Below are 16,403 nucleotides of genomic sequence, written 5' to 3'. Positions count from 1 at the left end.
CACATCAGTATTACAGGACCGATATCTTTTCCTTTCTCCAAGGCAATATTTTCCTCCACCTGACGGTCTGGAAAAAATTGTATGCAGTTTATGCATATGTACATATGAAGTAAGCAATGATAAAAAATTTACACACTACAGGACATTTCCCCCCACAATTCTTTTCTAATACAAATTGATGATACTGTATATTTTTAAAAACTTCAGATTTCATTAATACAAACTCAGCTGGCAAATATATTTGTAAAATTACACTGCAGAAAAGGAAGGTAAAACACAATTTCTTCTATTTTTGTATCACTCCCACCAAAAGCAGAAAAAATGTGGCAAGTTATATATTCTACTAATGTTTTAAATTAATACTCAAGTTCTAAACATTTGTTCTGGCATCAGTAGGCAGCACCAGTAAAAACCCACCATGACACAGCATTTGTAACACTCTGTTAGTGGAAATCATTACTTCTAGATCTAAGCACTTATTTGCTGGTGCAGAAGTTTTAGCATCAGACTAAGATGAATCAAAATTAAGGAAACACTGCTTTTCATTACTAGGGTCAAGTTGATATTCTCTAATACCTGAGTTCCTGATTATTATTTCAATTTGACAACAATAATTGTTCAAAAACCTCACTATACTAGTGCTAATCATTGTATGTGTTTAAGGTAGTGTTCTTCATCTTGGCTATTATCCTAAGCACACACACACACATATTATAAGCAAATGTCACTTGAATAATTCACAGTGCAATCCTATACATGTTTGCTCAGAAATAAATCCCACTAAGTTCAATGGGACTTGCTCTCTGGTATGTGTATATAGGATTGCAGCCTTAGAAAACTTCAGAGGACACATAAACAAAATTAACGATACGTTTATATGATTAACTATAAGAGAGTTTGTAAAATTCTATTATTTTCCGTTGCTACTAATATTTGAAAAGAATCAGGGCGATATTACATGACTAGATGGGGAGTAGTTATCTAGGATTTAATAGGACTCAAGTATTATCCAGACTGGTCTTTTGTCATCCATTTATTACTTAATGTGTTATATAGTGTTATGAAATAATATGGCATTTCTGGTCACACAAGCAAGGTATCACATGGTTGTAATATCTGCTGATAAACATGATTCTCAAAACCATGTAACATGCAATTTTTGTGAGTTTTTGTTACTTAAAATAAAGTGATTTTATTTTAATATTTTAAAATGCTGAATATAATGGACAGGATCCAGGCAATTTGCACTTTTATGCCCTATTCACTACAATGAAGAAGTTAAGCATATGGGATTCAAAAGTGCTCTCCTGCATTTAAATGTATCCATTGTTGTTAAATGAAATTAGTTGAGACCCAAAGGGTCAGAAAATATGCACAGCACTCAACTATGCAAAATAGCTTTCTTGTTTTCTTCTATGCAAAGTTAAAAATTGGTACAGACCATGTTCCTGCCCACCTAGAGTGGTTTTCTTTGCACAGAGGAGAAAAATGAAGTACTCTAGCTGGACTGAAGTATAATTCTTTTGACCATTGTGTTTTTAAATATATAAATGTTATATATGAATTAAAACATTTGAGATATGCCTTAACACATATATTCCAGTACCTATGAATGCTGGTGTTCCGTAGAAAAGTCTATTATTATGTAAGCAGCTGATGTGGAATAAATTACACCAGTGTGTATTCACTGAAATCAGTCAGACTACTCTGAAAGCCAAATATCCAGGGGCTCTGCAGTGGTGAAGATTAGAAAGGAATGTCCAGTCCTATAAAGTTCAGCAATGAGATAAAGACCAGGCTGCCTTGCAAAGCCATGCCATAAAAAGTATAGAGATCTAAGTTCTTCAAAGCATAGAGGAAGATGCAGTGCCCAATCTCCCATTAAAGGATTTATGTAACAGCTTGAACACAGACAATATTGCATTTTAGAAGACAAATGTAAGGAATCCTAAAGCAGGGTTGTGAAAGTGTAATTGCTTATTACTGGACATTAATAAAACAAAACTAATGGATAAATATAAATGTCCCAGCACATAGTTGGTATTACAAAGTTCGAGTGGAGAACATGAATTTAAACAGAACTGCTATAATCCAAAAAGCCTGATGAATTGCCATTTGCTACTGTATTTTCAAGGGTTTGTAATAGTCAAATAGTCTGTTGCCAAACTGCGCAAGCAGAATGTCTCTGATTTGTAAAAGACAGTTTGTTTCATTTCAAGATTTTAAAAAATCACCGAGGTACTGTCAAGTATTGCAGCCCTTGGTGCTATAGATGTTCAGAATGCACACACTTTGGTTTGCCCAATTTTTCCATATATGGACAAATCTAGTGGAAGGGATTATTAGGGAACTGGGGGGGGGGGGAAGCAGGTTGCTGGGTAGAATAGAGACTGGGATATGAAGATTCAGAGAATATCAAGCAAGTTTAACTGGTACTTTACAATAGTGAGGAAGCATAGCAGAAGGAGGAAAGAGCTCCTAGGGAGAAGCTAACAGTCTTGAATTAAATTTCAGACTGTGGCTATCCAGGATTTACTCAGTATTGTATTTTTGTTCAATTTATTCCTGACCTCTTTAAGCTTATTTGTCTGAATATGTATAAAATATACAGCAGAAGTAATACAATTAAAAAAAACAATACAACACTTAAAAATGATCAGCAGAATTTGATTCTTAATTTGTTGCTGATTTATGGTGTTTTCCATTTGTTATCCATCAATCCTCCCAGAAACACAGTAGCAAAGGTTGGCTCCATCCAAGAAGTCACTCAACATAGAACTAACTTGTGCTCCTGCAGAACATAAAACTTGGGGAATGACTGCTGTTGCAGAGATAAGGCACTTTGGAAAATTTGCCAAGGTTCCATCCTGAATTACGTCAGGTCTCTTTGCCCCTACTTCTTGTCATATTTGGTGCTAGCACAATGACATGTTTACTTGTCCAGTTATAAAAGACTGCAAAACCTGGATCCCAGAAAGCTCTAGGCTGTGTCCACACCTTCTATTACAACTACCCAAAGCAGGAATAATGGTTGTACAACAAACCAGCAATAGTATAAAAGCTATATATGCAACCAAGTCATGGCTCATACAATAATGGGTCAGCATGCAAGAGCTTTGTGGGCTGGACAAAACGCAGACTGTCACATAGGGTAATGTTCCACCCAGATACAGTGCTCCATTTCCTCTTTAAAAGCAAAGTTATTTCTCTGAAGAGTCCATCATTGTTTTTCCTGGTTGGCTATCAACATCAGGAGATTTCTACTTTCTCTATGTCCCCATTCATCCTTTCCTTTTTGCTGTTCCATCCTCCCATTTTCTCTTTTTTGAGCTGTATTGCTTCTTCACCTGGGGCAAGTAGCTATTTGGCTGTTGTTGCTGCACAAGCATGGGCATGTATGCATATGGAGAAACATATTGTGAAAGTTTTCTAGTCATGGATATGGATATTCCACTATTGCAGCAATTTTTCCATTTAGAGCAATCAGATGAATTAATGCTGGCCGTGTCTGTAATCAGTCAGTTCACGTGAGTTCTCCACGTGAGTGTGAGCTTGGGAATGACTGGAGGAGGATGGAGTAGGTAGTGTTATGTGAGTCAAGCTGTTTCATGCTGCTCTTTTTTGTGAGGGGGGGGTTTATGAGCAAAAAGGCACAAAGCAGCAGCGAGTAGATGCAAACACAGGTTAACTAGGAACAGTGAAGGAGTAGAAACTAAGCGGCAAGGAAATACGAACATAGCAATGTGGGAAGAAGTTATAATATAAAAGACTGCAGGGCAGTTATGAATCCAGAAGGGCCTCTGGCTGCACGGAGACAGACCCCCTCGAGGTCCACTGCTGAGCTTCCACAGGTCCAACTTATGCCAATGAGAGGAGACAGGCTCAGTCAGCCTTGTGGTTTAGTTTTTGACAGTCATATGTATAACAATATACATATTACTTTCCTACATAAAATGATAGCCAGTTGTGACAATATCTTTCTTAAACCTGACTGCAAGAGTGAGTCATCCTGTATTTATGATTTTTACTACAAAAGGCTTTGTGAAGAAAGCAACTGCCAAAGTGAGCATGAAGTCCCACTGAAAGACAAAGAAGAATAGACTATTATTAATAAAGATGTTGGGGCATGTTTCAAGCTAGACTCATGTAAAGTCCCCCCCCCCATAATTATATGTTCAGAATCTGTGAACCCCATCTATCATATGGTTTTTCTGACAACCATATAATGTTGCAGGCTTTTTTTTACAGCAATGTTCAATTTTCTAATGCATGTGCATATTTGTGATTAGTATACCTTCATGATTTTCCTACACAAGTGTTTATGTGTAAGACATTTAGAATATCTGAAAGGGCCTCAAAGGCAGTGCAGTGTCCAGCAGCTACTTTGAAACACCTGTCATCTGATGTTTGGTAGAGGGGAGTAAAGGGTCCTCTTGCAGTGTTCTCTTAATTTAATTCCCTTATGGAATGTAGCTGAGCCATCAACACTCTTTTAATATACTTCTGTCAGTAGACAAAAAAGGAAGGAAGAGGTTAGATAAATTGATTTCAGTGGGCAGTGCTGAATGCTGGAGAGGGGATGGTAGTAGAGCTGGGACTGTAAAGTTAAGGTCTCTTGTCCTTCTCTATAATTGCCTGTGAAGCACAGGCTAGTAAAAAGAGTGTTAAAATGTTAGGTTTGGAGAAGAGCAGCAGCCTTTACTATGGTTTTGCTTTTAGCAGTTTTTCAGCATACTTTGCAGTTCTCAGAAATCAACCAATTGTGCATGTGTGCGTATATACAGAGCTCTGAGCCAAAAAAGGTCTCTTTTAAGAGCTTTGCTTGCAACTGACAAAGCTATGAATAGAGAGGACACAAATGACCTAATAGTTTGGAGCTGTGACACCAGAATACAGGCAACAATGTTCTCTGAACAACTCTTAAGAGTAATAAGATGATTGCGTAATTAAGAACTATGAAATCAAAATGTTTCGCCACTACATTAATGGCAACACAATAAGGGCTTTTCAGGAACCCTATTAAAGAAAATGATAAACATTTAGCTTATATGAAAGTAATCTACTGAAAGCATCACTGTCCTCTTTCACACATCACACTAAACCATAGTTTAAAACAAACTATGATTTAATATGAATGAGCAGCATACTGGTGCGCAAAGCTCAGAAGTTCATTGCAATGCTCCTGGTGCACCATGGAGGAAATAAGCCAGAGTCGTCTTGTTGCATATGAACCCAGCATTGTGATTTGTTTCCCCTTTAACAAACCACAAGCTATAACCAAAGTTGGTTCTTTGTTTACTGCTCATGGTTTGTTTGGAGGAAACAAACTGCAAGTCTGGGTTCAGAGGCCATGACAAGCCAGGCTCTGGTTTGTTTGGTCCATGGTGCAAAAGAAGCAGCAGATCAGCACTGTGGAAATTGTTGCGTACTTTGCATTAAATCAGTTGGCTTTAAAGTGATATGAGAATCCAAAGGGTACTTTGTATAGATTACTTTCACATCCAGCAGCTAAAACGTTCTCAAATAGCCTGTTCCTGTGGTGTGCAAACTAGGCCATTGTCTCGTAGGGACAAATATTCAAAACCTTAATATTTAGTTTGCATTTTTAGTAAGTTTGCAAAACTAATGAACACCTGAAAAAACTTTTAATTACCATAAGTAGAATTTACTGACTGTTTGTTTTCCATAAATGGAAGCTGTGAGAAGCAAAAGTTACCTGCTAAATATTAAATATAGAATCTATTTGTATAGCATGTGCTTGATGCATATATTTAAAAATGTGAAAGTATGTCTGCAAAGCTTCTCCAGGATAGCTGATCCTGTCTGCTATTTTAAATACAAGTATTGGCACGGTACTGAAACGTTTTTACAGATAACATGTGAAACCACACTTTTGAAACATTTCCAAATATGCCTTTTTTGCTGGCTCTGGCTTACTTTAGCTACTTACGCTGGACTGTCACAGTGTCTTACGGATGATGAGACTCCTCCCCCGCAGGTCCTGCTGCACTCTCCCCATATTGACCAGGGACCCCAACCCCCATCTATGCTCTGGGGCCAAGTGCCAAAAGGTACGCACTCTCCCTGATAACACCACTGAAAAGATTTCATAGAAAACACAGAATTAGCTTTGAACTGATAGGATTATCAGGACAGAAAAATATATGGGTCAGGAACTGACCAATTATAGGCAACAGCATTTCTTGTATAGATAACATACAGAGGTTTAAATTTCTTTAGCCATGTTTAGTCATTGGTGAAGGCAAGTGCTATTTGTTATTTATCTTTAGGCTTAGCCCGAATAATAAATCCCTACCATACATAAAAGTTTAACAAGACAGCATTTTTCTTTTCATACACAAGCTTACCATTTCTCATTTAAATAAACTGCAAGTTACTGAAACAGTTCTTTAGACATTACGTATACTTTTAAGAGTGTTTAAGAAACAAACTCACACCTATATTTCAACTAATGGTTTAATAGCACAACATGGAAAATTCTCCAGTTAGGAATTTTTATGAGGGTTATTGCTTTTCCTTTAAAAAAACACTGAAGTATAGATGATGTTACAATAGAAGAGGAATTTGAAGCAGTATTTCATCTACACTTACACTGCAGACATAATAAAAGTAATGCCAAGACACTAGAAACAAAGAAAAAAGTATTTAAACTTACTGACTAGCCAGTTGTTCAGAGACTGAATGAACATATGAACTGAAATTTTAAGACAGATACCAGCAAAGCATTTAACCTGGATTATTATTATTCTTTTACGATAGGGCATTGAGTTAGTTTGAGACAAATTGTGCTTTAACTTGAGTGGAATATTTTTTTTCATATCAAATTAGACCAAGCCCTACAGTCCTGATTTAAGCCCAAATTTGGATGTCTTGTTTCACTGTAGAAAATAAGAGAAGAATATTACAGAAAATGAAACCATTTATCCTATCAAAATAATGAGACATTTGCCCATATCCAGTAAAATTTGAACATGAATTTTACCTTATCACAGATATGGTACAAAACAATGTCACATTATCTTTTAATAAATAATCTGGGTTAGATTTGGGCTGTGTGTGTGTGTGTGTGTGTGTGTGTGTGTGTGTGTATAAAAATACCCAACTTGATACAAGAATCTTGATCTAAACTTGGAGTAGACAAAGTGGCACCTTCCAGATATTGTTGGACTATAACCTCCATAATCCCTGACCACTGGCCATCCTGGCTGGGCTACTGGAAGTTATAATCCAACAACATCTGGAGCAAACCACAGTGTCTACCAGTACTGTCAAGCAATACTGACCATGGGCTGGATCCACACTAGGTTAAATGAACAAAATTGTATATGAATTTCAATGAGAACTAGGCTGTAATACTAAACACATTAGGAAGTAAGTGTCATTGGTAATTACTTCTGAGTAACTACGCATAGAACTGCATTGCTAGCCTAGATCCAACCGTTATTAATGGCACTGAAAAAGGAAGTTTCTTACCCATGTTCTGAGCACAATTTACAAAAGAAAAAAGAACACAGCAGCAGTCAGGTTAGAGCTATTAATGTGTGCTGAAGTGGAAGCTATATAATGCAGAACCTTCTTTATTTTACTCTCCAACCTGTGCAAGTCCAGAAACTTTAAGGGCTCAAGGAAAAATGGGAATGATGTTGAGATGAACGAGTGAAGCTTGAGCCTTTATTTTCAACCACATTACCTGAAACTACTTCCAATACCCACTTTTATGGCATGTTGTAATTACTTTTAGTTTGGGTACTATAAAGTATTTGGATACAAGAGCACTAGCAGGGCTGAACTGGACATGGTATCAGTTAGCTGGATATGGTTAAGTATTCATTCAGGTTGGCTATGAATATGGTAACATTTTGATATGGGAAGCCACTTGTTTAAATTCAAATAGAGGTAATAATAACACAATAAGAAAACAGAAACAATGGCTTCCATTTAGTGAGAGGCCAGGATGTTTAGTGGATTATTTATACAGCACTGAAGTGATATTACAATGACATGTTGACTTCCTGATCATTTAACTCAAATATACATCTTCATATAATCATTTTCATGTTTTATGAAGCTGAGCAACACAGATCAGCAAGCTGCATGGGAGACCACTGGAAGCTACATGTAAGAGTAAGGTAAAGGTAAAGGGACCCCTGACCATTAAGTCCAGTTGTGGCCGACTCTGGGGTTGCGGCGCTCATCTCGCTTTATTGGCCGAGGGAGCCGGCGTACAGCTTCCAGGTCATGTGACCAGCATGACTAAGCTGCTTCTGGCGAACTAGAGCAGCACACGGAAACGCCGTTTACCTTCCCGCTGAAGCGGTACCTATTTATCTACTTACACTTTGACATGCTTTCGAACTGCTAGGTTGGCAGGAGCAGGGACCGAGCAACAGGAGCTCACCCCGTTGCGGGGATTCGAACCGCCAACCTTCTGATCGGCAAGTCCTAGGCTCTGTGGTTTAACCCACAGCGCCACCCATGTAAGAGTAGGGCAGACATAATACTTCATTTTTAAAAATGCCTTGATTTTACAATCAAAATTAACCATCACATCTTAATTAAATGAAGGACAAATAAATAAAAATATCCTAAATGGTTCACAGCCTAGGTTCCAGGTGATGCTACCAAAGAAATTTCCTGTGTTCTTTTCAAGAGAGAATGAAGGTTTCTAAGTTACATGCCTCTACACTCCAGTGGTTCCAAAACATATTTTTAAAAACCATAGTCAGAGCTCAAGGTCATTGCTAGTGGATCATCCAATTGTAAAAGGCATATTTAAGCTTAACTGTGATTGAATATATTTGTTATTAACATGCACTTTCTCTATGACAGCATTAAAGTACAGTACTAAAGAACAGTTCCCTGGGGGAGGGGAGAACAATAGTTGCTGGGACAGCACATCAACTGGGCCTTTGGTCTATGGTAGCAGCAACGATGTATGTATCTCTTGCCTCTTGGAAGCAGGGTTGGCAATAAAACTACGGCCTGCTCAACCAAGTACCGTAGTAATTGTATGCTTATCCTCTTGCTATCCCCATAACTCTCCTCCTCACTGCAGCACAAAATATTCACAATTTTATTCATAAAATAAAAGTACACTGATTTTATTCACAAAATAAAAGTACACTGATTGCTATTATTTTACAAGAATACAAAATGTATTTATTGAGTCTTATTAATAAAAGACTAGAAGCCAGTGCCTTATCAAGCACTGGTTAAAAAGCAATTAAATAGCTAAGATGCTGTGTTCTTCCAACAGCCTTCCTTCATTTATTGACATTTGTACTAGAAAGAGAGGCTGGATGGCCTACAGCAGAATTGCTATTTCAAATTGCCACTTTCTAATGGTGGCTATCAACATTAGAACATCATTAATTAAATTTACATAAACACCCACAACTATATTATGCTCTTCCTCCAAGGGTCTCAAGAGGTTTCCTCATTTTATCATCACAACAGCTCTGATGAGGTAGTTTCGAGACCAGCCCAACTGTTGACTGGGGACTTTAATGTTAGTCTCTGTTCTAGTCTGACATTTTATCCATGGTATAACACTGGTTCTTGATTAAGATACATAACATATGTGTAAAAAGGCCTGCAGGCATGATAGTCTTTTGTTCTTCATGAAGAATAAGCGAGAAAAAGGAAGATTAATTTAGGAATTTCCTAGCACAATGCACTTAATGAGGCAACACAACTAATAAAGCAAATCCTTGAAGACAGTTGAATATATTTCAATAGCTTAGTTTTCTCTGAGATTCTGTGGCTTGAAAAGCTTTTGGATCATTTCCTATTGGAATAGTCAGTGCTTGGGAATTTCAAAATACAGTACAAGGCATTGGCTGAGAGTGGGGATGTGTGGTGCTGTCCAAGAGTGAGAACATAGGACTGTGGTTGGAGCCTAACCACTTCTCAGGTGGGTGCAAGAAATTGGAGGCTACAGTACAGTCTTTTGGTATGTACCCAGTGGATTGTTGGGACCGATAATTGTTGAGTGTAAGGGATTTGTGTGTATGTGTGGGTAAAAGTGTCCAGGTGTAGACTGACTGAGATACCGGGGTGTGTTTGTGGGCTTCGAATTTGTGTGGGTACTAAATGAGTGGAACCTTACTTTATGATGTTTCATCTGTTGTATTTAATTTAGTTGTTTGATTTCCTTGTAAATCGCCTTTTTATGAAAAGCAATGCACAAATACTTGAAAGAAATAATAAATAATAATGCAATCTAAGCTGCATTCTTAACCCTACTTATATAGGAGTGAGTCCATAGAAATCAGTAGAACTTACTTCTGAGTAGAAATGGTTAGGATTACACTGCTAAGTAATATATGAAACTGTCTGAAACTATGGAGCCATAGAAAGAATATATTTTTATTCTTTTTTTTTGTCCAGGGAACAAAAATGGAGAAAACATAAAATGTATGCAGTACTTGCTTTTCAAATTAAACTTTATTTACTATTTGGATAATATGAAATGTATTATTTATAAGTTTCTTATAAGCCATCCTCAGGCATGAAGCTTCTGTTACTGATAAAGGTAGAAACTGAAACATTTAATAAGAATGTTTTAGCACATATAATAATTGTCAGTTACAGTTGGATTGTACCTATTTTAGTTCATCATCAACTGTCATCAAATGCTAACTCAGATTAATAGGCTACAATTTACTCTACTGATCTTGAGAAAGAGACCACAACTACAGTCTCATACTCAGGAGAAAAGTCAGATTGGCAGAGCTAAATGGATATATCCACATATATTAAATAATATTTGGATGGCATTAAATGGTTGGACAGACTGAGAATATTAGGTTTTGTCTGACAATGCAGACAAACTACTCATTTAATAACAATTGTCAAAGATGAAAGGCTGGAAAGGCTGGAAACAAGAGTGTAAGACTAGCCTGCTGGATCAAGCCAATGGCCCGTCTTGTCCAGCATCCTGTTCTCACAGTGGTCAACCAGATGCCTGTGGGAAACCAGGGAGCAGAACATGAGTACAGTGGTGCCCTGCAAGACGAAGGCCTCGCAAGACGAAAAACCCGCTAGACGAAAGGGTTTTCCGTTTTTCGATGTGCTTCGCAGGACGAATTTCCCTATGGGCTTGCTTCGCAAGATGAAAATGTCTTGCGAGTCTTGAGATTTTTTTCACTCCCCCCCCTTTTTCTAAGCCGCTCATAGCCTTTTAGCCGCTAAGCCTTTAATAGCTGCTAAACCGCTAATAGCGCTAATCCGCTAAGAGGGTTGCTTCGCAAGACGAAAAAACCGCTAGACGAAGAGACTCGCGGAACGGATTAATTTCGTCTTGCGAGGCACCACTGTACAAGAGCACTCTCCTGTCCTGTGGTAACAAGAGTACTCTCCTGTCCTGTGGTTTCCAGCAAATGCTATTCAGAAGCATTGCTACATTCAACTGTGGAGGTAGAGCATAACCATTGTGGCTAGTAGCTACCGCTATTTATAGGAATTCCAAACACCTGAATGAGATAATCTAACATTTTGCCCTGCCTAAGCAACACAGCAAGAAGCTAACTATTGAACCAGACTATCAAGAGAGCGGACGCGGGTGGCACTGTGGGTTAAACTACAGAGCCCAGGACTTGCCGATCAGAAGGTCGGCAGTTCGAATCCCTGTGACGGGGTGAGCTCCCGTTGCTCAGTCCCTGCATAGGTACCGCTCTGGAGGGAAGGTAAACAGCGTTTCTGTGCACTGCTCTGGTTCGCCAGAAGCGGCTTAGTCATGCTGGCCACATGACCCGGAAGCTGTACGCCGGCTCCCTCGGCCAATAAAGTGAGATGAGAGCCGCAACCCCAGTCGGCCACGACTGGACCTAATGGTCAGGGGTCCCTTTACCTTTACCTATCAAGAGAGCAGCTGCCAAGGTCAACCTTAACATCTCTAAAGTAAGTACTAGAGTTCTACTGACTCGAAATTGCTCTACAAATAGAATTAATTAATAAAAAATATTGGGCTCCTAAAGATGATCCTTATTTAGAGTTGATTCACAAAATCAGCTCACACTGTAATTATCATGCAATAAGTTTATTGCATATGACACCTCTCTCAATACTGATTGATAAAATTTTCAAACTAGCTTATGCCAACGTCACCTAGTATGTTTAAGTGGTTTGAAAAGAAGCAGTCTATTAACCAATAGTTGCAAATCACGTGAAAAATATAGTTGGGTGAATCTATTCTCAGTTACTTCTTTCAGTGACAGTTTCAATTGTCTTTATGCATTGCATGCTAGTGCATTTACATTTTCCATTATTTAATGGGCCATCAGCCAGGAGGTGAGGGGAGAATTAGCAGAAAGCAAAATATGTGGGATACAGAGAAGAAAATACCAAAGGCTGTCAGAAAAGACCAGAAAGCAAATAGGAGAGCAGATGGCTAATGCAAGCTAGGAGAAAAATTGGCTGCCAGGAAATCATGAGCTTTAGATGCCCTAAAACTCTTAAGTGATCACTTAGGGTAAGACAGACAGTTTTGTGCTCACAAAAACTTCAACAATTAAGACACTTTAGCTTTGGCAGATGGCATTTAAGGAGTGTATAGTCTTTCTGGGCAGGATATATCCAAGAAAGTGTCTCTCCTCTCATTGAAGAAAGAAAATAATAAATTTATTTCAGCAGGTCATCTAAAAGTCTAAAAGCTAGTCTAAAAAATGCAAAGTCATACAACTTGAAACTAGACTGTATTTTTAAAATAATAATAATAGGAAATGCATGTTTTGTGTTTCAAACTGCTTATTAAAAAAAGCTACTTACCTGTGACAACTGTTTTGCAAGCGGCTTTCTGTGCTGCCACATGTCTGGGATGGCCCTGGCCAGACCACAGGTAGAACTTGGCAGAAAGCATCAGGCATGAGGAAGCACTAGTATTTTATCATCTCCCTTGCACAGTAGATGTCATGTAAGAAAGTAAGGCATAGAGCCAACACCTTCCCTCTCAGAGAGGATGTTGCTCCAAGCTGAGACAAGAAACAGACTAAGTCTTAACATGAAAAGAGGAGCAAAGGCAATTTCTTAGAGACCCTGACATCCATAACCCTCTAGAGCAGATTTAAGGACAACACAGGAAGCTGCATGGGGAAGGGGAAGATGGGTAAGTCCTACTTCCGCAAGTGAGATACCACAATTGAGACTCATCAGTAGAGAACAGCTTGAATAATAATTATGGGAAAGCAACATAATTTTCTTCTTTAACGACTCCAGTGATTCTAAGTTTAACAGACTCACAAACTAAAAGTTAACTGTAGCAGACTGTCAGGTGATGTCAAAATAAAAAAATTCCTTCCTGTAGCACCTTAAAGACCAACTAAGTTAGTTCTTGGTATAAGCTTTCGTGTGCATGCACACTTCTTCAGATACACACTGAAGTCAGGTGATGGTGAGCATACAAGAGATTGCTTCCCTAAGTCTTTTAACTGCTTTCACTTGGACACCCAAAGTAATACTCCAGGTCTCTACAGAAGACCCAAATGAGCTTGCATATGTTGCACTCAGAGGGACTCAAAAAATTGCTTTGGATATCAAAGCAATTCTCAGTTGTTCTCAACAGTCACTTGGATACTCTCTATGTTGGTGCTGGATCACTGGAACTTCCACAGGGTAAAAATGATTGTTCACCATGCAAATGTACATGCCACACAAATGAAGTACATGATACACAGAAAGTTAAAACTCATTAAAGGAAGAGAGTGCATTGCCCACTTGAATGAGAGTCTGGGCTAGGCAAGAGGACTGGCAAGGTATGGAATTAAGAGACTCCATTTAGTTAGAACTTTTGTTCTATAGTAAGGAACATATTTCTCTTGAAAAACTGTAGATCAGACAGAAATCCTATTCCTTTTCCAGCCAATGTGAGTGCTACAAGAAAGATAACCTAGTACAAAAACCAACATAAGTGGCAAGTAGAAAGCTGTTTGAAGGGTTTGCTAATGAGAGATGCTTAGTACAAGAAGGCAGTTCCATTGAAAAGTTCAGAAATGAGGCACAGGAATCAGGTTTGGCAGTTCTTTTAGAAAAATCTTCCACCATGGGTATATGCGTACTGTGGTACAGAATGCTGAAATAACCCCTCTAGCTGTCTTTGTAGAAGTCCAACATTCTGCTCTTCTTGAATGAGAGATGGTATAATGATATACCTTGGAGAGGATTGAGTGCATAAATGACCAGATGGAAATAACCTGTACCTCTTTAAGTAGCTGGGATGAAAAGATCAAGTCATGGTTCTGGTATTCTCAGTATTTTCCCTCTTATTAGGAAATGAACAGTACACCTTTGCAAGGGAGAATTAAAGTTGAAGAGCTAAGTCATGCACACCTCTAAGCAAGTTGTGGACTAACCAATACTCTACACAATCTAGCTATTTAGCCAGATAAGAAGTTTCAATGTAGAAATATCAGTTAGCTTTTTCTCATTCTCAAAAAGATTTTAAGGAAGATATTAATCTTTCCCCAAATTAAAACTGGTGGTAGCAGGCTATAGGTATATGGTGTAAGCTACCATTACAGTCATGGATGCAGATAAATAGGTTTGAAGCAGAGTAAGGCAAGATACTCACCATACAGAATCTGTTCTATAGTGATGAATGCAGTGCAGATCTCTGATGTTTTTGAGCAGTATCTACTCCCAAGGCAGGTGGAACAACAAATTTGTATTAGTAGCCAAAGTCTTACACATGTTCTCCACTCACTAAGAACAGTAAGTAACACCAAAGAAAGCTTGAGCAAGAATTCCTTCAGGAATTGGAGAGTTCTGTAGAATTATGGGAGCCAATCTAATCTTAACAGCTGGACAACAGCATATTGTGCTTGTACTGAATATATACAGTAAGTATATGAAAGCAGAAAAGTATGTTAATACTGCAATACTCCAGTGTAGAGTCTCTGAGGACTCTACATGCAATAGTAATAGGAACCACAATGTGGCCAGAAATCTCTGAGGTTCAAAGAGTCAGTTTCACTGAGGTGCTTTAAAACCCACTTCCCTTCTGAGCTTTTGGGCTAGATAGATCTGGATCTTCTTCACTAAATTCAGAAGGAATGCCTAAGCCCTGCAGAATATCCTCTCCAACAATTCAACGTTCACAACCAGCTGTAGAGGAATATGAAATTATTATTTTGGCTAACACAAATGTGGGAAAAGAGGATGAGCAACTCTGGATTATGATAATTATCCTGGGCAATATGATCTGTCAGTTCTAGGAATGCATATTTATACATGGTACCTGCCCCCCACCATTGCCATTTTACTAGTTCTGATGCAGAGATAGCCTTAAGGTATTCACTAATTCCAAGTTCAAATCTGAGGCAGGATCTGTTGGCCACTGGGCTCTTCTCTCATGCTCAGTATGTCAGAAATGCTTACAAGAGTTTTATAGGAGTACAGCACAGAAGAAGAAAAAGTGAAGGGAAATAACCTGAACCAACAAAACCAAATGCAGCATAAGAAGTTAAGGAAAAAGATCTTCATAATTGTTTCCTTAATTTCTTACGTTGTGTTAAAACAATAGTGTTTCTGGAGCAAGTGCAAAGGGAGGAGGCTAGAGCTGCCCAAGAAATTTCTAGATAGTTCTACCTGTGGCTTCTACAGACACATTTCCATATATGGGGTAGCACAGCGAGACCACAACAAAGAATCCTAAGCACTACTAAAAATGCTTTTTTAAAAATAAAATCCTAAGTTTTGTTGCTTTGTTAATTATTGTATGTTCAGTTACAGAATAAATTAAGCTTTTCATTCTGGAAACTCTTATACAAACATTTAGTTGTTATCTCTTTTTAGTTATCTCAGCATACATTTCTGGGTCTTGCACAACCTGGAAACAATTGCATGATAACTTGAATTAAAAGTCATTCCAACTCACCCCCTTTTCAATGCTCCCAGTCTGGCAAAGGGTGCCCTCAGCTGCTGGAATACTGTTGGTAACACAGCGGTTACTTTTGCTGAGACACCAAAGCTCTCTACACACTTCCTGGGAAAGAAGGCAGAAGCAAGTTGTTCAGAATAACTGAATAAAATTGGTTCAAATGCTCCTTAACACACAAATTGTCCTCAAAATGCATTGCTCTCTCTCCATAGAAAGAAACAGGCTGAAATATATTTGAGAATATTCATTAATATGGACCAATTCACATCAGCTTCCTATAAAACAGAGTTATTGTAAATTAAATCCTGATTTGATTTACCACATAATAAAACTGTCTGAATCATTTACCATAAGCCTCATTAACATTACACTCTTGTTGGGCTGTGTGCAGAAAGACAATCTTGGGTACGTGTGGTAGTACTTTTGTGATAAACTGGGCAGATAAATGGTTTACCACACACAAGTCTAAAAATGACTTGTGTGACTTGGCCTTGAATATTCTGTCATC

The 16,403-nt window shown here is 38.2% G+C and overlaps 1 protein-coding gene across 13 annotated transcripts in view; it reads right to left on the bottom strand.

The window, feature by feature from the left end:
* The window catches only part of ADAMTS6 (ADAM metallopeptidase with thrombospondin type 1 motif 6), a 125,604-nt gene that overhangs the window by 36,307 nt on the left and 72,894 nt on the right, over positions 1–16,403 (bottom strand). For 12 of the 13 annotated variants that reach the window (XR_014012840.1, XM_081212695.1, XM_081212694.1 and 9 more), the window contains 3 exons: positions 15,893–16,000; positions 5,951–6,096; positions 4–67 (listed from right to left, as the gene is read on the bottom strand). Coding sequence is in view for 12 of the 13 variants with exons in the window: in XM_081212695.1 (XP_081068821.1) it covers positions 4–67; positions 5,951–6,096; positions 15,893–16,000 (318 nt within the window). In the remaining variant the exon portion in view is untranslated. The remainder of the gene's footprint in view (positions 1–3; positions 68–5,950; positions 6,097–15,892; positions 16,001–16,403) is intronic. The other variant, XM_081212696.1, reaches the window with a different exon arrangement.

The sequence above is a fragment of the Podarcis bocagei genome (assembly GCF_964188305.1).
Source record: "Podarcis bocagei genome assembly, chromosome: 11".
In the NCBI taxonomy this organism is placed as follows: domain Eukaryota; kingdom Metazoa; phylum Chordata; class Lepidosauria; order Squamata; family Lacertidae; genus Podarcis; species Podarcis bocagei.
The sequence above is the reverse complement of the archived record's forward strand: the minus strand, read 5'-3'. Positions and strand labels throughout refer to the sequence as shown.